We start from the raw sequence: 15,764 nt of genomic DNA on the forward strand, positions 1-15,764 counted from the left end.
CTTAAGGAATATCAGCCATTTCTACAAATACATACCATTGAATAGGATTCTTAATAAATCAGGTGCTCAAGCTGTTTTCATTGTCCATTAGACTGGCAAATTTGTGGCATATGAGAAATGGTGGGGTAACAGATTGATATGGACCCATGAGGTAGATCACCAGGATTTGCCCACAAAGCAGTTCTAGAAGATCATTTAATTTTCCTCTCTCCTTCTGTAGCCCCCATTTCTATGTACTCCATTTAACCTTTTCTCATTCGTTCCTGGCTCTTAGTCATGTCTGTTTGTGGAAGCGCTTTGCCTCACAATGGATCAGCAAGCCAGTTTAATAATATAATACACACTAGGAGGATCTGGGTCGGGGTCAATTCATGCAAGACTTAACAAAGCTGTATTTAGGCATACTGGCATGGAAACTGTGGCTGTTTTAAAATAGACTCTACTTAACTAGAGAGGAATTTGAAGCACTGTGCAAAGTTGGACCCAGAGTATCTGAGTTGTATTGTAGAGTGAAATGTTTTTAAAAGATCAAACAAGGCTAACCAGTATCTACACTCTACTTGAAGATCTCAACCAGAAGTGGCTTTATTAAATAAAGAACTGCCTTTCCCACTCTAAGTCAGGGTGTCAGAGGCTTACTTGTAGCTGAAAATCCTAAAACAGAGCTTCTCTAGATTGCCATTAACAAACAAGCTGAAGTACATAAATGGTTCAATGCAATTGACCTTGATGAATTCACAACCCAACTCACTAGCAGTGTCAGGTTCCTAAGATGCCATATTGACAACAGACTCTTCATGACCCACATCACTAAGAAGACACACCCGCTCTTACTTCTCAACAAACTCAAAGCATAACTTCTAAAGCACAAACCTAGAGCTGCCATACAGGGCCTGATCAGGTCACACCCTGACACTGGAAAAGCACGTATTTTCTTCATCCTATACATCCACACTACCCACTAATGAAGGCTGTTTTCTAAACAGCAGTAAGATGCCTCGAGCGACTGTAAGAGTACAACCAGATCACAACTTACAGACATCTAATTTTACTAATACATTATTGGCATAGAAGTTAACATATGGTGACTTATAAAACTTCATTTAAAGGCCTAACAGAGAAATTAACATGAAATGTAAAAATTTGCAATTTTGAAATATGGTGGACAATGTGACCTACATTCATATTTGACATTGTATTTTGTCATTAAAGATGTTGTGCATTTATATTCAAGTGCACTACTGGCATGAATTAATATTAAACGTATTATTTTTAGAATAGTATTAGTCTTGGAAGTATATTATGAGCATTAAACAAACATGAATTAATCGTACTTATACTGAATTAAATTAACTTAAATTATGTGAGTTACATGTGTGCAGAGAAATAAATGCACATATAAATATGTCCTAATAAGTTGTGAATAATGTCTGCAACTAATAATTTGCTTTGCATATTTGATTCAAATTGTAAGGTGTGCATTAGGATTTATATGTGTTAATAGTATTTATATGCATTTAGGCTCCTTTAGCTAGATTAGGCCTGAAAATTCATTTTTGCAGCAGTAGAGAAAAAGTACTGATTCATTCTGTTTCCTTTGACCTAAATTAATTCCTAGGTTGCTGACGTGTTAGTGAATGTCCTACTGTATTAAAGACAGATAATATGTCTTGAGAAATAAAACACGTAACAGTATTTGTTCTAGCTGTTGAAAAAGACAGGAAGTTTTATTAAATTCAGATGAAAAGTGTTAGAATCATCCTGTGAGCTCTCGAAAAGAATTCCAGAATTGCAATCAACAAACAAATGTAATATTTTGGCAGAACTGTATGAATTCACTGCGATGACTACGCGTCTTCCCTGAGAAAATCCGGAATAGCAGCAAACGTGATGTGCTTCTAAAATTCTAATTGGATGTTAGCTAATGTGCGCAAGATGAGCCCACCTGGAGGAACAATCAGAAATGTATGGACATTTCTAGTTAGGGAGCGAAACTTTGAGAGAGAATCTGTGAGAATTCTTCCAGGGTACTCGTGCTGTCACCTTACAGTCTTCTCCAAGTCTTCTGCCATATTTAGTCTTTATGTTATGAGTTTCCCTTTAAACTTTTATGTCCTGTTACCTATGCTGTTCAGTACTAATATGCCCAATAAGTTCTGAACTGCTGACCTGTCCTATGTGCAGCTTGTGTTCTGCACTGTCCTGATGCTGCTGTCTACAAATTCTGAGAGACGGTGAATGCTCTTTTTGATTAATCTTTCCTGTCTGCTCTCCCATGAGGAAAGGTATAATCTAAATCTGGTGTCTTGTTTCCTTTTCAGCTTAGATGACTACACCAGTGTGATTTTATAGTGAGTTACCCTAGTTAGATGATTTTTCCAAATTATTTTTGTCCACATGTGTTAGTCCATCCCAACACATGCAAATCCAAATTTGTATTAGAGATAACGATGACACCCAGCTGATCCTCTCCTTCACCAAGGACCCCGCCACTGCCAAAACCAACCTCCATGAAGGAATGAATGCCATAGCCGAATGGATGAAGAACAGCTGCCTGAAACTGAATTCTGACAAAACTGAGATCCTCGTCCCCGGCTCCACCCATTCCGCCTGGGATGACTCCTGGTGGCTTGCCACAGTGGGAACCGCACCGACACCCACCGACCACGCACGAAACCTGGGATTCATCCTGGACTCATCGCTATCACTGACCCAGCAAGTCAACGCTGTCTCCTCCTCCTGCTTCAACACCCTCTGCATGCTTCAGAAGATCTACAAATGGATCTCAACTGGAACCACAGAACGACGGTTGGCGGCAGATCATTCTCCCAGCTCGCCACCAAGACGTGGAACACTCTTCCGACCCACCTGCGACAGACACAGTACCTACTTACCTTCAGGAGACATCTCAAGACTTGGCTGTTCGAGCAGTAGCTGCCCCCTCAAGTGCCTTGAGACCCTCACGGGTGAGTAGTGCGATTTACAAATGCCTTGATTGAATGATTGATTTGATTGATTGATTAAGGATGGCCCTGCTCTGAAAACTGAATGTTATTAACTGAAATTTGGATGATTTACTGATGTCACCATCATCTACTTTGAAATCTGATTTTAATGTGCATATTATAGTTCTGTTAAATTGTGTTATCCTCTTGAAGTGCTTATCAGCATTGATATTCAGTAGGCGTAATCTCTTTAGATGTTTTGGCCAGCCATGTTTTGGTTTCCATGTATGTCTATAAGTCAGTTTTGTGCACCATTTACGTTACACTAATATTGTGGTGGTAAAAAAACTTTGGAACTTTACTCAGTTTGGAGTTTGATTTTGTGGTTAAATTGGTCATGCTGTTTTAAATTTGTTTTTGCTTTTCATGTTATTGGTTTATGTTAAATGATTCCAATTACCACAATCGTCACTGAAAGAGCCAGTCGACTTCCAATAAGTGGGATATGTTATGGTGTTTACCTGCCAGCACAATTAAACCCTGACAATTAACTAATTACCCTGCAAGTCTAATTATCTTCAGAATTTCAGCATCATATTCAAGCCTGACATCATAAGCATAAGACATTTTCTAGGAGACAAGATCAAAGTATCGAATAACAAACCATATGGAGCCAAGAAATGTTACATATACAAGCCTCCTCTTACAATGCACCAAGGAGTGACACTTAATTGCACCAACAAATACCTTCATGATCCACTTCAATAAGGAGCTGAGGACTTTCCCCTTTAAGGAAAACCTCTTTCAGAAATATCCATGTAATTATTTGTTGGAATGACCTTATGTTGTCATGCCATAGGGCATTTGTCTGCAAATATGTGTGTGATGAATTCCACCAAATGAATTTTGTATTGGAATCTATTTCAACTGAATTTTCAGAAGAATCCATGTACTGTCCTTTCCTACCAGGCACTGTTGGTAAGTTGTTGTCCAATACAGTCCTATATCACCGGATGTTCTCCAAATGGTTTCTCCATAACATTGTTACAGTTTCCCTACCTAGAAGTAAATAAAAATAACCCTCCCAATTATAAGTCTGATTTGCTCTTATGTAGTATATCATCCTTTACTATATAGAGCGTGTCGTTACTTTATACTTATGTTTGTTCTACTACATATCCTTAATACTTCATACTATATTCAAAGCTGTGGAAGTCTGTTTGGAAACACCCTTCAATTTCACCTGACTAAATAGATTTATTTTTTCCATCTCAAAAACAAAGTTCAACTGTAAATTCCATGATAACCATCGCTGCTAACTAGGTTCACTTGCATGCGAGTTAGCCTCTCACGAGCCTTACATTGTGCTGAAGCCTGGCAAATAGAATATGCCCTGATTTGTGTTAAATGGCAATGGAAAATCCTCCAATTTCTGGATAAAATACTAAAAAGGGAGGAGGAGCCACATGTCCACCATACTGTCTCTAACAAAGAGTAATAGAGTTTGATAAATAGTGCATCTTAAGTTGCAAATGCTCTGCAGTGAGACCTGTCCCGCCAAGTAGGGCCCTATATGTTACTTACTACTAAACCAGGCTAAATGGCCAACTGTACTCACTCATAATTCAAGCAGCGTTGTGCCTCACTCCATATTTCTAGAGTTGAACTGGAGCATGCAGCATGATTTACGACACTGTGCCTTTCTCATAAAACAATTCTTTTTTATTACTACATACAGTTCTTAGAGTTCAGTATTCTTCCACCTAATCTCCACACGGTCTTCTGTACTCTCGGTGATTAAAAAAAAAAAACACACAAACAAATCATACGAAAATGTAATCTGTAATAAAACAATGCTGATTTGATCAACATTAGAGCGTACTATCCACTGACAAATGCAGCAAAATATGTCCTTTGTTCATTTCACTTGTAAGGAAGATTTGATCTAAAGCCGGTAAACAGCCAATCAGAATTATGCTGAAGGCCGCAATGAGATCTATTGGTACCATGATGTGCGCGCCAACAAAGTTCCGCCATCGGTGGTCTGCTGTGGGAATCCCTCCTGCTACCGCTGGGGCATGTTTCTTTCCACGGGAGCGGTTCCCGGTGAAGAAGTATTTGCCCTATGATTTGCTTCCACATACAATGGATCGAAAACGGATTATTTTCTCAACCCCTAAATAATATGTGTTGCACAATAGCAAGACAACCCTCCTAGCGTCAACAAAAGACAATAGAAGCGGAGTCTAGACTTCAAGTCGAGGATTTATTTCTGAAGCTAATTTGCTAGATGTATATACATTCCTGGCATGAAGGCAAATACCTTCTCCTTTCATATGCCCTTGGCTTCTCAAGTCACGCATTCTTCCCATGACAACGTCAGCTCCCTGGTATATTTACTACCCGGATTCACCTCCTCCCACGCCTGGACATCTCTTCCCCAGCATGCATATTCTTTCTGCAGCTCGATCACCCTAACATCACTAATTGAATTTACAATTCCAAAAACAGCTGGCGATTTCAGAAACCCAGAACGTCTGAGATCGCGCAATGTGAAAACCCTTTCTTGTCTGTCGCCACACTCATTTCTTGATGCAGAGCTGTACCCAAAAGGCCCCAATTGACAGCAGTGACATTACAAAAGGTCAGCACAGCCATGGCAACTTGGTTGGTGTTCAAGTACTGAATAAAACCTTTCGTGCAAAATGTTGACCTGCACTCAGGGGTGAGCTGAATTTCAGCAATCACACATTTTCCCAGGAGCAGCAATAGCTTGCCCTTCAGTTGCTGGGGATTTGAGCTGCTTTGTTATTTATAACTGCTGTACACTTTCTAAAAGCTTGAAAAGTCAATATTCCCACAGATCCTACCTGGGGAATTCAGTAAGAGTACTTTAGAACAACAATTTCAATTAATTGTTCATATAAACCACAAACAATACTGGAGCGTGCGCTGTACCTTTCTCCAACTCTGCTGGGAAAAGGGCAAGCCTTTCCACACGCTTTTCCAGTTCGTATTCTGCTGATGCGGCCACGGGGTCCACTTCGTCATTCCTTCGATCGTAGTCCTCATTCGAGTATGTATTGAAAACCTGTAATAATGACAACAGAATTAAAATTTGCACTTCGACCAGTGAAGACATTACGCATAGTGACATCACACGACCTTGGACCTTGACAACATCACAAGAAGTGGTGTCACACGACCGTCCATCACGATGATGTCACAAGAAGTGTCTTCAGGTGAACTTTCTTTGATGTTAACAACATCACATGAAAACTCTTTGAGGACACGGATAAACACCACTATTAAAGTAAAATTAATATACAATATTGGTTGTCTTTCCAGTTTGACAGACAGCATACCCCCTCTCAAACGTCACCATAGTACACGTGCTTTACATCCAGTGCTTAAATTGAGCCGGTGGTTTCCGGTGGGTGGCACTGGCACTGATTACACCTTGTAGGTATAATGCACGTTTTGACAGAGTATCTTGCCTGCCCAACTCGAAAACAACCGCTTTGTTACCTAAGTATTAGTTAAGAAGCAGGAAATAAATATAATTATTCCACTCAAACTTTTTCTGTGGGAAGTGTATCCATGCTCCCATGTATAATATGCATCCCAAAGGTTAATATGTTAAAGACGTCAGCAAAAAGTGCTCTTCCTAGTTGTGCATGCACAAAAGCTGCAGTCAGTCACTCACAGTGGCCACAGAATCAAAGTCAATGTACCAATAAACGACTAATGATCAGGAGCACTTATGATCCAGTGTCAGTTGTTAGTTACATTGCAGTACTTTACATCAGGTTTACTTTAATTCACAGGTAAATTGATAAGTATAGTCCTCGTATATTATTCACTCAAAAACACAGGTTAAGGTGACATTATAGTTAGGTGTACCAATAAGATAGAATAAGAAAACAGAATAAAAACTAATGTTTAAAAAAAAACTTGAAATTCACCAGTTGTAGTTTACTGACCTAACTACATATTGCGCGGCCATAATGCACTGCTTATGACATCACATATTACCACTGAAGACATCATACTATCATGGAGTTTGCGGATTTGAAGTCATTACCCCTGTGGGGAATTTTCTATTAACCCTGATTGGATTACTCCCTTTAAGACATCACAAAAAACACAATTTTCATTCAAGAGGTTGACAGGTATAAATTGGCTACTGAAAAGACATCTTCTTTTCGGCGGTGCAGAGCAGGAGTTGGCTGCAGGGCCTGGCCAACTCCTACCCTGATAAGCAACCCCTGGTGGATTCCCCTCCCACAGAGAACATACAACCACATTTATTTATTTTTCTTTTGAAATTGTTTACGGGTACTGCAGTTGTGGTGCTCAAGCTTCACCCCTTCTACCACAGTACCTTGAAAGCTGCCTGGTGAAGTTTGCACAGTGCCGTGGTAGCATGGGGGGAAGCTTTAGCTGCGGCTTCTGGAGGATGAGTGTGGTATCTCACAAGAGGGCTGCGTTGGGTTCTGCTGGAGTTCTGGGGTACCCATGGAATTAATTTTCTTTCGATTTTAGCACTTGCGGGTACCCTCTTAGTCCCCTCCACTAGTGTCAAAAGGTCAGGGTGTCCCTACCCAGCCCATTTATGCGTCTTTTAAAAAAAACATTTTCAGGTCACAAGACTGAGTCCCCTCATCCTGTAATGGCAGCCACAACATTTTTCTCTGGTTTGCAGCCAGTCAACCAGATCATTTGGCACTGCAGACCCGAACCTGGTCCTGTGATACTGAAATGACTGATGGGAGAACAATCAAAGCAATCTATATTATTAATTTATGGTTACCTGGGGACTCCCATGCTAATCCAGTAAGACCAACCATCCAGATATATCTAACTTTTTAACTTCCTTAAGCCCAGCCCAAGCACCTTTTTAAGTGCAAATTTCTTGAACATGACTGAATAGATTGACACCTAATCACAAAAAATATTGAGTACATTTCTAACGTTTGGTAAAATTTGGTATAATTCTAGTCAGCCAGTCAGCAAATTTTTGTATCGGAATTAACATGAGAAATCAATGTTTTGAGACATCTCCCTTATACTTGGCCCCTTCTTGACAGATTGGCTTGAGACTTTCCAGGAAGGGGCTGATGTGGATGAAGTTTTATTTTAAAAGTTTTGTGCAGATTTGTCGAACAGTGCTAAAGTTACAAACAACACAGAAAACACTCCTTCTATGAAAATCCTGATATAACTACTATATATATATATATATATATATATATATATATATATATATATATATATATATATTCTGACAATTTAAATTTGAGTTCAGTGACAATGTAACCTTAGTTTAGTTAAGGTAACAATAATTGCGCACCTGCATTGCACAGTTTTATCATCAATGATGACATTTCAGATGTTGCAGTGATGCTACCAATGATGTCCTAGAACATGTCATGAGTGATGTAAAATGTGGGATAATTAACTGTGCATAGTGAGGCCGCAAGTTATAATTAACTTAGGGCACGTGTTACAATTACTAGAGATAAGTATAATTGGTGAATTTCAGAGGTTTTCAAGTTTATATTGTTAAGTTGTCACTGGAATTTTCAGCTAACTATTACATCACTTAAACATATGTTTTTTTCTGTGAATTTCTAGGGCTTTTGTAGCATAAAGTAACATTGTATGACCATACTTAAAGCCAAAAAACCTGTCTGGGCCTGAGCCAGGCCCTGCATCCAACCCACTGCGGGCAGCCAACCCCTGCCGTGCTTAGCCTTCAGCCGTGCGCAATGTGGGACTGACCGAAAGTCCTGGCTGCACACAGGTGGGCCTATTGACTTTGCCACAGAGTCACAAAATGAAAATGTAAAAAAGTGAGTGCATTATCATCTTTCTCCAAAAATCCCTAGCATTTGTAATCTAATGTATATTTCAGTAATTCACATAATGCAATGTTTAATAATAATGGTTATTACTAAACTAGCTAATAAAGTTTTAGTAAAAATAGCATGTCTGTGAATCTTTCTGTTGATATATTTTTTATTATTACATTTTGTGGACTGAAAAATGTTAAAAGAAAGACTCAGAAATATATTGTTTTTTGAATGAAACCAACATATCTATTAATCTTTCCTTTAACATTTTTAAGACCAGAAAATGCAATCATAAAAACTACCACAAGAGGACTTTGTTCTCCAGCTGAAGGACTTTGTGCTCCAGCTGGACTTTGTGCTCCAGCTAGGAGTGCTTTCAAGAAAATATGGGAGGTTCTCCTTGGGTCATGGGTTTAAAAACCCAGGAGACCAACAGTTTTTTTCTAATGTTGCTGGGGGGCTGCTTCACTTGATGTAGTTCCCCACAACATTAGAAAATGCTTAATAGTGCCCTTGCACCTTCTAGGAGCACCACAAGCATATACACAATGTTTATTAGAATGCCCTAGGTAATTATGTGGAGCCTCTCCCTAGGAGCAGTGAATATGGACATCCAGAACTTACTTTTTAAGTAAAGAGGAGGGAAGGTGGCGGCTCCCTCCACGAGCCTTTCCAGGCCGCAGGGACCCCATCCCCCAGGACAGTATTTGTTTTTAATAAGGAAAGTGAGATGCACAATCCCCTCCCCAAGCCACTAGGGCTTCAGGGACTTCACCCTCTGGGGCTTTTTCTTTTAATTAAGGAAAGGGAGCATGCAGTCCCAAGGGACCTCATTCACAGGCCCTTTTTTAAAACTAAGGTGGGTGTGTGTGTCCAAGGGGCCCAGGGACCTCATCCCAAGGCCCTTTTTTAAAACTAAGGTGAGAGGTATGCGTGGACCTCCTCCTTTAGCCTTTACAGCTCTGGAGACTCCATCCCCTAGGACCTCTATTGTGTGCCTTGGTGTCTAATCGGGGCATCCACAAATCACAAAGTTGAGGGCCCCATCAAGCCGCATGGAGCCCCAGGCCCCTGGCAAACCCAGCTGACTCGACTGCCAGCACCATACTTGGTGCTGGTGGGAGACAGTGCCTTTTCCTTGCTCCTTCTTGGGCAACAGCAGCATTTTTCTACTGCTCCTGCCAGGCAGGAGCAAAGTGGAGTTATCTGTCTGGGAGAATGCAGGCAGGGTACGTCCACACTTTTCTGGGCAGGTAACCACAATGTCCCTTAGTGGACTTCCGGGAACACTGTGTAGTATCAAGCTCTGGAAGTAGGGGTCCCCTGGGACGGTACCACAATGGGGAGGGCCCGAGTGGCTCAGGGTGGGAGGCGTCACTCAAAACCCCTAATGGGATATATAATATTGAAGACTCCTGGGCCCTTACCACCCCCCATAGCCACATTTATTAAATTAAAAACACTGGTTGGTATTTTTTTCTTTTTAAAGATATGCCGTGATCCTGCTGGAGTCCTGCAGGAGTCCAGTGGGATTACAACTGTTAAAAAATAAATATATATATTGTGGTCACAGATGAGGACCTTCTGGCACCCCCTAACGGGGTATCCTTATCCTACCTGCCAACATGTTTGTTCATTAATACATTCATGACAGTGGACTAAGTCCCTGAGTCCTGCAATGCCTGCCTGCAATATATTTCTCCCTCATTGTCGGCCAGGCCTTGCGGCCATCCCCCCTACACCCAGCCAATCCCATGTAATGGGGGAGAGGGACATGCAGTCTCCCTACCCGGGCCAATACAGGTCGCGGGGAACCCATTCCCTTAGGCCAATTCAATTAATATTTGGAGACCCACTTCCTGGGCCAATTTTGGACCCTGGGACACCATTTCTTCGGTCTGGCATTATTATAAAGGGGGAGGGGTGGCACCCAGCTTCTTAAAGGAAAACGAGATGCAATACGAAATCACTGCCTGCTCTTAAAAAATGTTTTTCATGCCATTCACAAAGGGGAAGGGGTCCCATGGGGACCCCTTCCCTTTTGCGAATGGATTACACTGGTGTGACACTGGTGGTAACTGCGATTACTTTGCGACCGCGTTCACGGTCACAAAACAATACAGCGTTGTTGAACACCCCTTCCTAATTGCGACTCGCAGTCCCGTTTTGCGAATCGGTAACCAGGTTACCGATTCGCAAAACGGGGATTGGGCATCGCGATGTGCTTTTTGCACATCGCAAACAGCGAAATTCGCTGTTTGCTACGTGCAAAAAGTTTTGTACATCTTGCCCTTACTGCCTTCTGTGCCTTACAGCCTGTCTCCAATCCATGTCTGGGCTGTGCTGGTTAACAGTTATCCTCGTGCTTTCCACCCAGACAGCCGTTATCTCACACATCTGCATTCATCTGCATTTTGAATGGGTCTCCCTGGGCAGGAAGGGTGGAGGGGCTCTCTCTTACACTTCAAAGTCCAGAGGCCTGCCCTCACACAAAGGAGTGATAACCCCCCACAGGGATCCTGGCAGACAGGGCTGGGTTGAAAGGGAACTTGTGCACTGCAAAACCTCTCTTTGAAGTTTCCCCCACTTCAAAGGCATTTTTGGGGTATATATATACTGGGTCTCTCACCCCACCAAATCAGACACTTCTGGATCTACACCTGGACTCTGGCAGAGGGACTGCCTGGCTGACCAAAGGACTCATCTGGACTGCTTTGCAGAAAAGGACTGCTGCCCTGCTTGTTGCCCTGCTGGCCCGACTCTGCTGGAAGGACTATGGCCTTCCCCACAAGTGCTCTGCAAGGGCTTGGATTGAGCTTGCCTCCTGTTCTGGAGTCTCAGGGTCACAAAGACTTCACCAACAAGAAGAAAATCCCTGTGCATCAGAAAATCATTGCAATGCCTGCAGAAATTGACGCAGCGCCTGCCTCGCAGCTGAAAAAACACTGCATCGCCTACAGGATTGACACAGTACCAGCTCCTTCTTACCAGTGCGTCAAGGATTTTCAATGTATCAACCCTGGGCGTCTAAATATCGCTGCATCTCAGCGAGGAACCAAGGCTGTTCTCCTGCAAATCGATGCATCACCTTGCAGAGTGGAAAGAAACAACGCATCATCTGTGCTACGCCAGAAAATCCGACAAAGCGCCCTTATTTTTCAGTGCATCTCCTCCTCTACAACCCAGTGCGTCATTATTTTTGACACATCCCAGGTACTATGTGTTAAAAGGATGCAACTATTGATTCTTAGGAATTGAGAGTCCCTTAAACCACTAAAAAGTGATGTTTTGACTTGCGCATATTGGATTTTTGTCATTTTGGTCTTATTTTTTCAGATAAATATTATCTATTTTCACAAACTGGTGTGGAGTACTTTTTGTGGTGTTTTCAATGTGCTACCATATGAGTTATTGCACAAATACCTTCCACATTGCTTTCTAAGTTAAGCCTGCCTGCTCTGTACCAAGCTATCAGAGGGTTAGCACCGGAAAATTTGTATTGTGTTGTGACTTACCCTGACTATGACTGTGGTCCCTACTTGGACAAGGGTGTATACCTCTGCCACCTAAAGACCCAATTTCTAACAAATTGTTATACCTGGTGGCTTGGAAGGGTTATGGACTAGCAGAACACTTTTGGGAACCTTCCTCATTTGTCCATGCCCCTAAATTATTTCTTCCTTCCACAAAAGTTCTAAAACAAACTAAAACCAAGCAGGGAGAGCCTTAAATGAGGTACTGTCAGGAAAAAGGGGGTTTCTGGGTATGGGGATTTGTTTTAAGGAAAGGATGCAATAGAATCTGCATTAGAAATCCTGTACGGTTATGGAAGAGTGATCAATGGCAGTAGTGGCATCTGTAATACTAATTAGTGAAGGTCAAAGGGGCGGAATGTAAAGGTCATGAATGATAGCATGTCTTTATAAGCACTCACCTCCCTTGGGAAGATGGCTGACGTTTTTCATTGTTGTATTGGCACCTTACCTATCTTCTAATTCATTCACCATATTTGTGTTCCTCATCTTTGTGTTATTTGCTTACCTTTTTGTTCCCTCGGTTTCCTGACCCTTTTTGCCTGAACTTTGACTAGCCTGAGGATTACGATTTGGTTTTGGTTAATGACGGGTTACCTGAAATCTGACTGGCCTTGGATTATGATTTCGCTTTGGCTGATGTTTTCCTCTCTCTTGCTCTCCCAATATCAGGTTTTCTTTTGACTAAGAGTTTCACTATTGATGTGACAGGCTTCCCTTGACTTCAGCTTAGGTTCATTGCAGCCCATATTTTTGAATCCACATATGCTTGGCATTCACCTTTGAAAATGCTATTATGAGTCCCCTTAATTCGAAAGACAAGTGGTTGATCAGATCACAGCACTACAGCTGCTTCTCTCTCTCACTCCCAAATCCCCCTTCCCTCCAGGAAGTGTTCACTCAAGGGGTAGATTGCCTTCTGTCTCTCTTGCACAAGACCCGTGAAACTTGACCTCTTACCTGTCAACCAGAGAGTTCCTCAACAATCTAAAAATGTCCTAACTTATCCCAATACGTAAGAAGGAAGTAATGGATGAATAGGACCATTATACTACATGCTATCAGCAAATGGACGATTCCTAGGAAAGCTCATTGAAAATTAGCTGTGATAAAAATGCCTGATTAACTTCACTAAAATAACCTCTTCGAAGTAACTCAATCTATTGTAACTTCAATCTGGGGTGACTACAAGAACACAATAAATCTTACTAGCATGTAAGACCTACCTGAAAAACAGAGTCCCGGACAAAATTAAAGCTGACCAATTGTAGGTGGTTTCTACAGAACATTGTTGTAGCATGCAATGTTTTGGACATTGTACTAGATGGCTAAGCGAGTTAACCATTTGTTACGGAGACACGTTCAATCTGCCATCGGTCAAAGGATGAACTCCCTGCAGGCCAGTTTAGCTTTTATTCTTCTTAAATTTATAACTGGAGTATCAACAAATTGGACTTTCAATTGCAAAACATTGTAACACAAAAAACTGCAATACCAAGCTATATAAAATTAAGTTATTAAACAAATGAGCTTCTACTGAATAATTAGAATTAGCGCCATGTATATGTAATGCTAATTGACTCAGACAATCAAAATGATGGCACTAACCAGTTTCACTGCATTCTAAACAGAGTGACAGAGGCATGACGCACACAGTGAAAGTCTGTGTACACTTGTCTGTGCTGGTTGAGATTAAGGAGATGGTATTAATAGCCGTATTGATCTCATGATATTAGTTGCTAACAACTGTTGATTGCACTTTCCCTTCCTTTTTAGTTCACGTCCATAACTGCTGTAGTGCTAATTAAAGTGAGTATTAGCTGGAAGGCATAAACCACTGTTAAATTCCCAAAAATAGGGCAATAATACTTGCATATCCACTGAAATCCATAGAAACAATTACCACGTTCCAAAATCCAACTAGGATCAACTGGAATTTTCTCTGTGGGGAGTTCACTGTAATTCGAAAACCCACTTCCCCGCTCTGTTTTCTTGACCCACTAGCGACATAAGAAAAAAGCCATTTGAATGTGAAAATCATTGCAGGCGCACGCTTTGAAAATAATTGTTTATTTCAATATACAAGCCCTAACTAATGTTTGTGTGCTTCTTGACTCAGATGTAAGCGCTCTATAAATGTTGGATCTTGCCGGAGCCTATCAATTTCCAAACCATTAGAAAATGTATTTTTAAATTAAGCACTTTACCTTGAACGAAAAGAGTCGGTAAAAGCTCAGCAACAAAAGAAGCTGCTTTCTTCTTTTTAACATAAAATCCAAAGTATTCACGATAGGGGGAGGGCTGGGAGGGGGGGGGGGGGGGGGAGTCAGATATATTATCCTTGGTAATTTTTTGGTTTTACCTGATATGCTTCAAAGCAGCCATGAAGTAAAATGAGTCAGCACAGTTACCCCTGTACCCAACAGTGGTGTCCTGTTTTCAGTATTTTTGTTTTGTGGTGGTAATACAGCTCCTAATTAATTGAAAATGTACTCCAGAGAGTCAGATCTCATAGTCAGCAATGCTTTCTTTTCCCACCACGGAAATGCCACTTCTTGGTGCAGTGCTCAGGAACCCTTTAAAAGAAACACTGAAAAAAACAAATGCACGTGGCTAATAATCTCCATATGCTATTTTACACAAAAGACACTGCTGGACAGTGGAAATATCTGGATTGATGATTGTTGATATTTTTATAACAGAAGGACAATATTTGTTGTTTCCTGTTTTCAGTGTTATTTTTAGTGTGGCATATTTAAAAATTTGCAGATATACATACAAATCGAGAACTAAGTACACATGAAGATTGTTATGTGGGTACAGCAGTATTATACATTAAAAGTCATCTGAGTGTTTTAGTAGTAAACTAGTAATGTTATGTATGTTCATGCAGAAACTCCATTTATTTGTTGAAACTAGAAGAGCATATTGAGAAAGGCCATTAAAAAGAGAGGATGTGGTGTTACAGCCAGAGCTGCCAAATTTAAAATGGGTTATTACATCAGTCTGGTCTGTCTGGTATAGCATGGTTTCTCCCGCTCTCTCAGTCTCCATATCCGAGGCCAAATTTCAATTAGAAGAACAGTCCTCCCCTAGTTTAACAAACTAAACAATACGTCTATTGTAAGTTAAGGAGGACATTGATTAGACACCTACAGAGGAGAGAAAACAGGCACTTAGATTTAGAGCCAGCAGTGCAAGATTGCCCTTCCCCACATCCACAAAGAACACCAGCACACAAACAGGATTTCTAGGACATAGTTTACTTATTTCTTTTTATGTTTTAGAAAGAACATATTGACATGACATACCAAGTAAACAATGATCAGAAGGACTTCTTTTGCAGAGACCCAATCAACCACCATGATCTTGTGGGTAAAGGAAACAAGTAAAGTACACCCAATATATGAGATATACATTCCCCAGTACTT

At 41.0% G+C, this 15,764-nt stretch overlaps 1 protein-coding gene across 4 annotated transcripts in view; it reads right to left on the bottom strand.

Annotated features, from left to right (window-relative positions):
* The window catches only part of PPP1R9A (protein phosphatase 1 regulatory subunit 9A), a 718,476-nt gene that overhangs the window by 436,638 nt on the left and 266,074 nt on the right, over nt 1-15,764 (bottom strand). For all 4 annotated transcript variants that reach the window (XM_069211751.1, XM_069211753.1, XM_069211750.1 and 1 more), the window contains exon 3: nt 5,904-6,036. In XM_069211751.1, coding sequence (XP_069067852.1) covers nt 5,904-6,036 — 133 coding nt within the window. The remainder of the gene's footprint in view (nt 1-5,903; nt 6,037-15,764) is intronic.

The sequence above is a fragment of the Pleurodeles waltl genome, chromosome 10 (genome assembly GCF_031143425.1).
Source record: "Pleurodeles waltl isolate 20211129_DDA chromosome 10, aPleWal1.hap1.20221129, whole genome shotgun sequence".
Lineage (NCBI taxonomy): Eukaryota > Metazoa > Chordata > Amphibia > Caudata > Salamandridae > Pleurodeles > Pleurodeles waltl.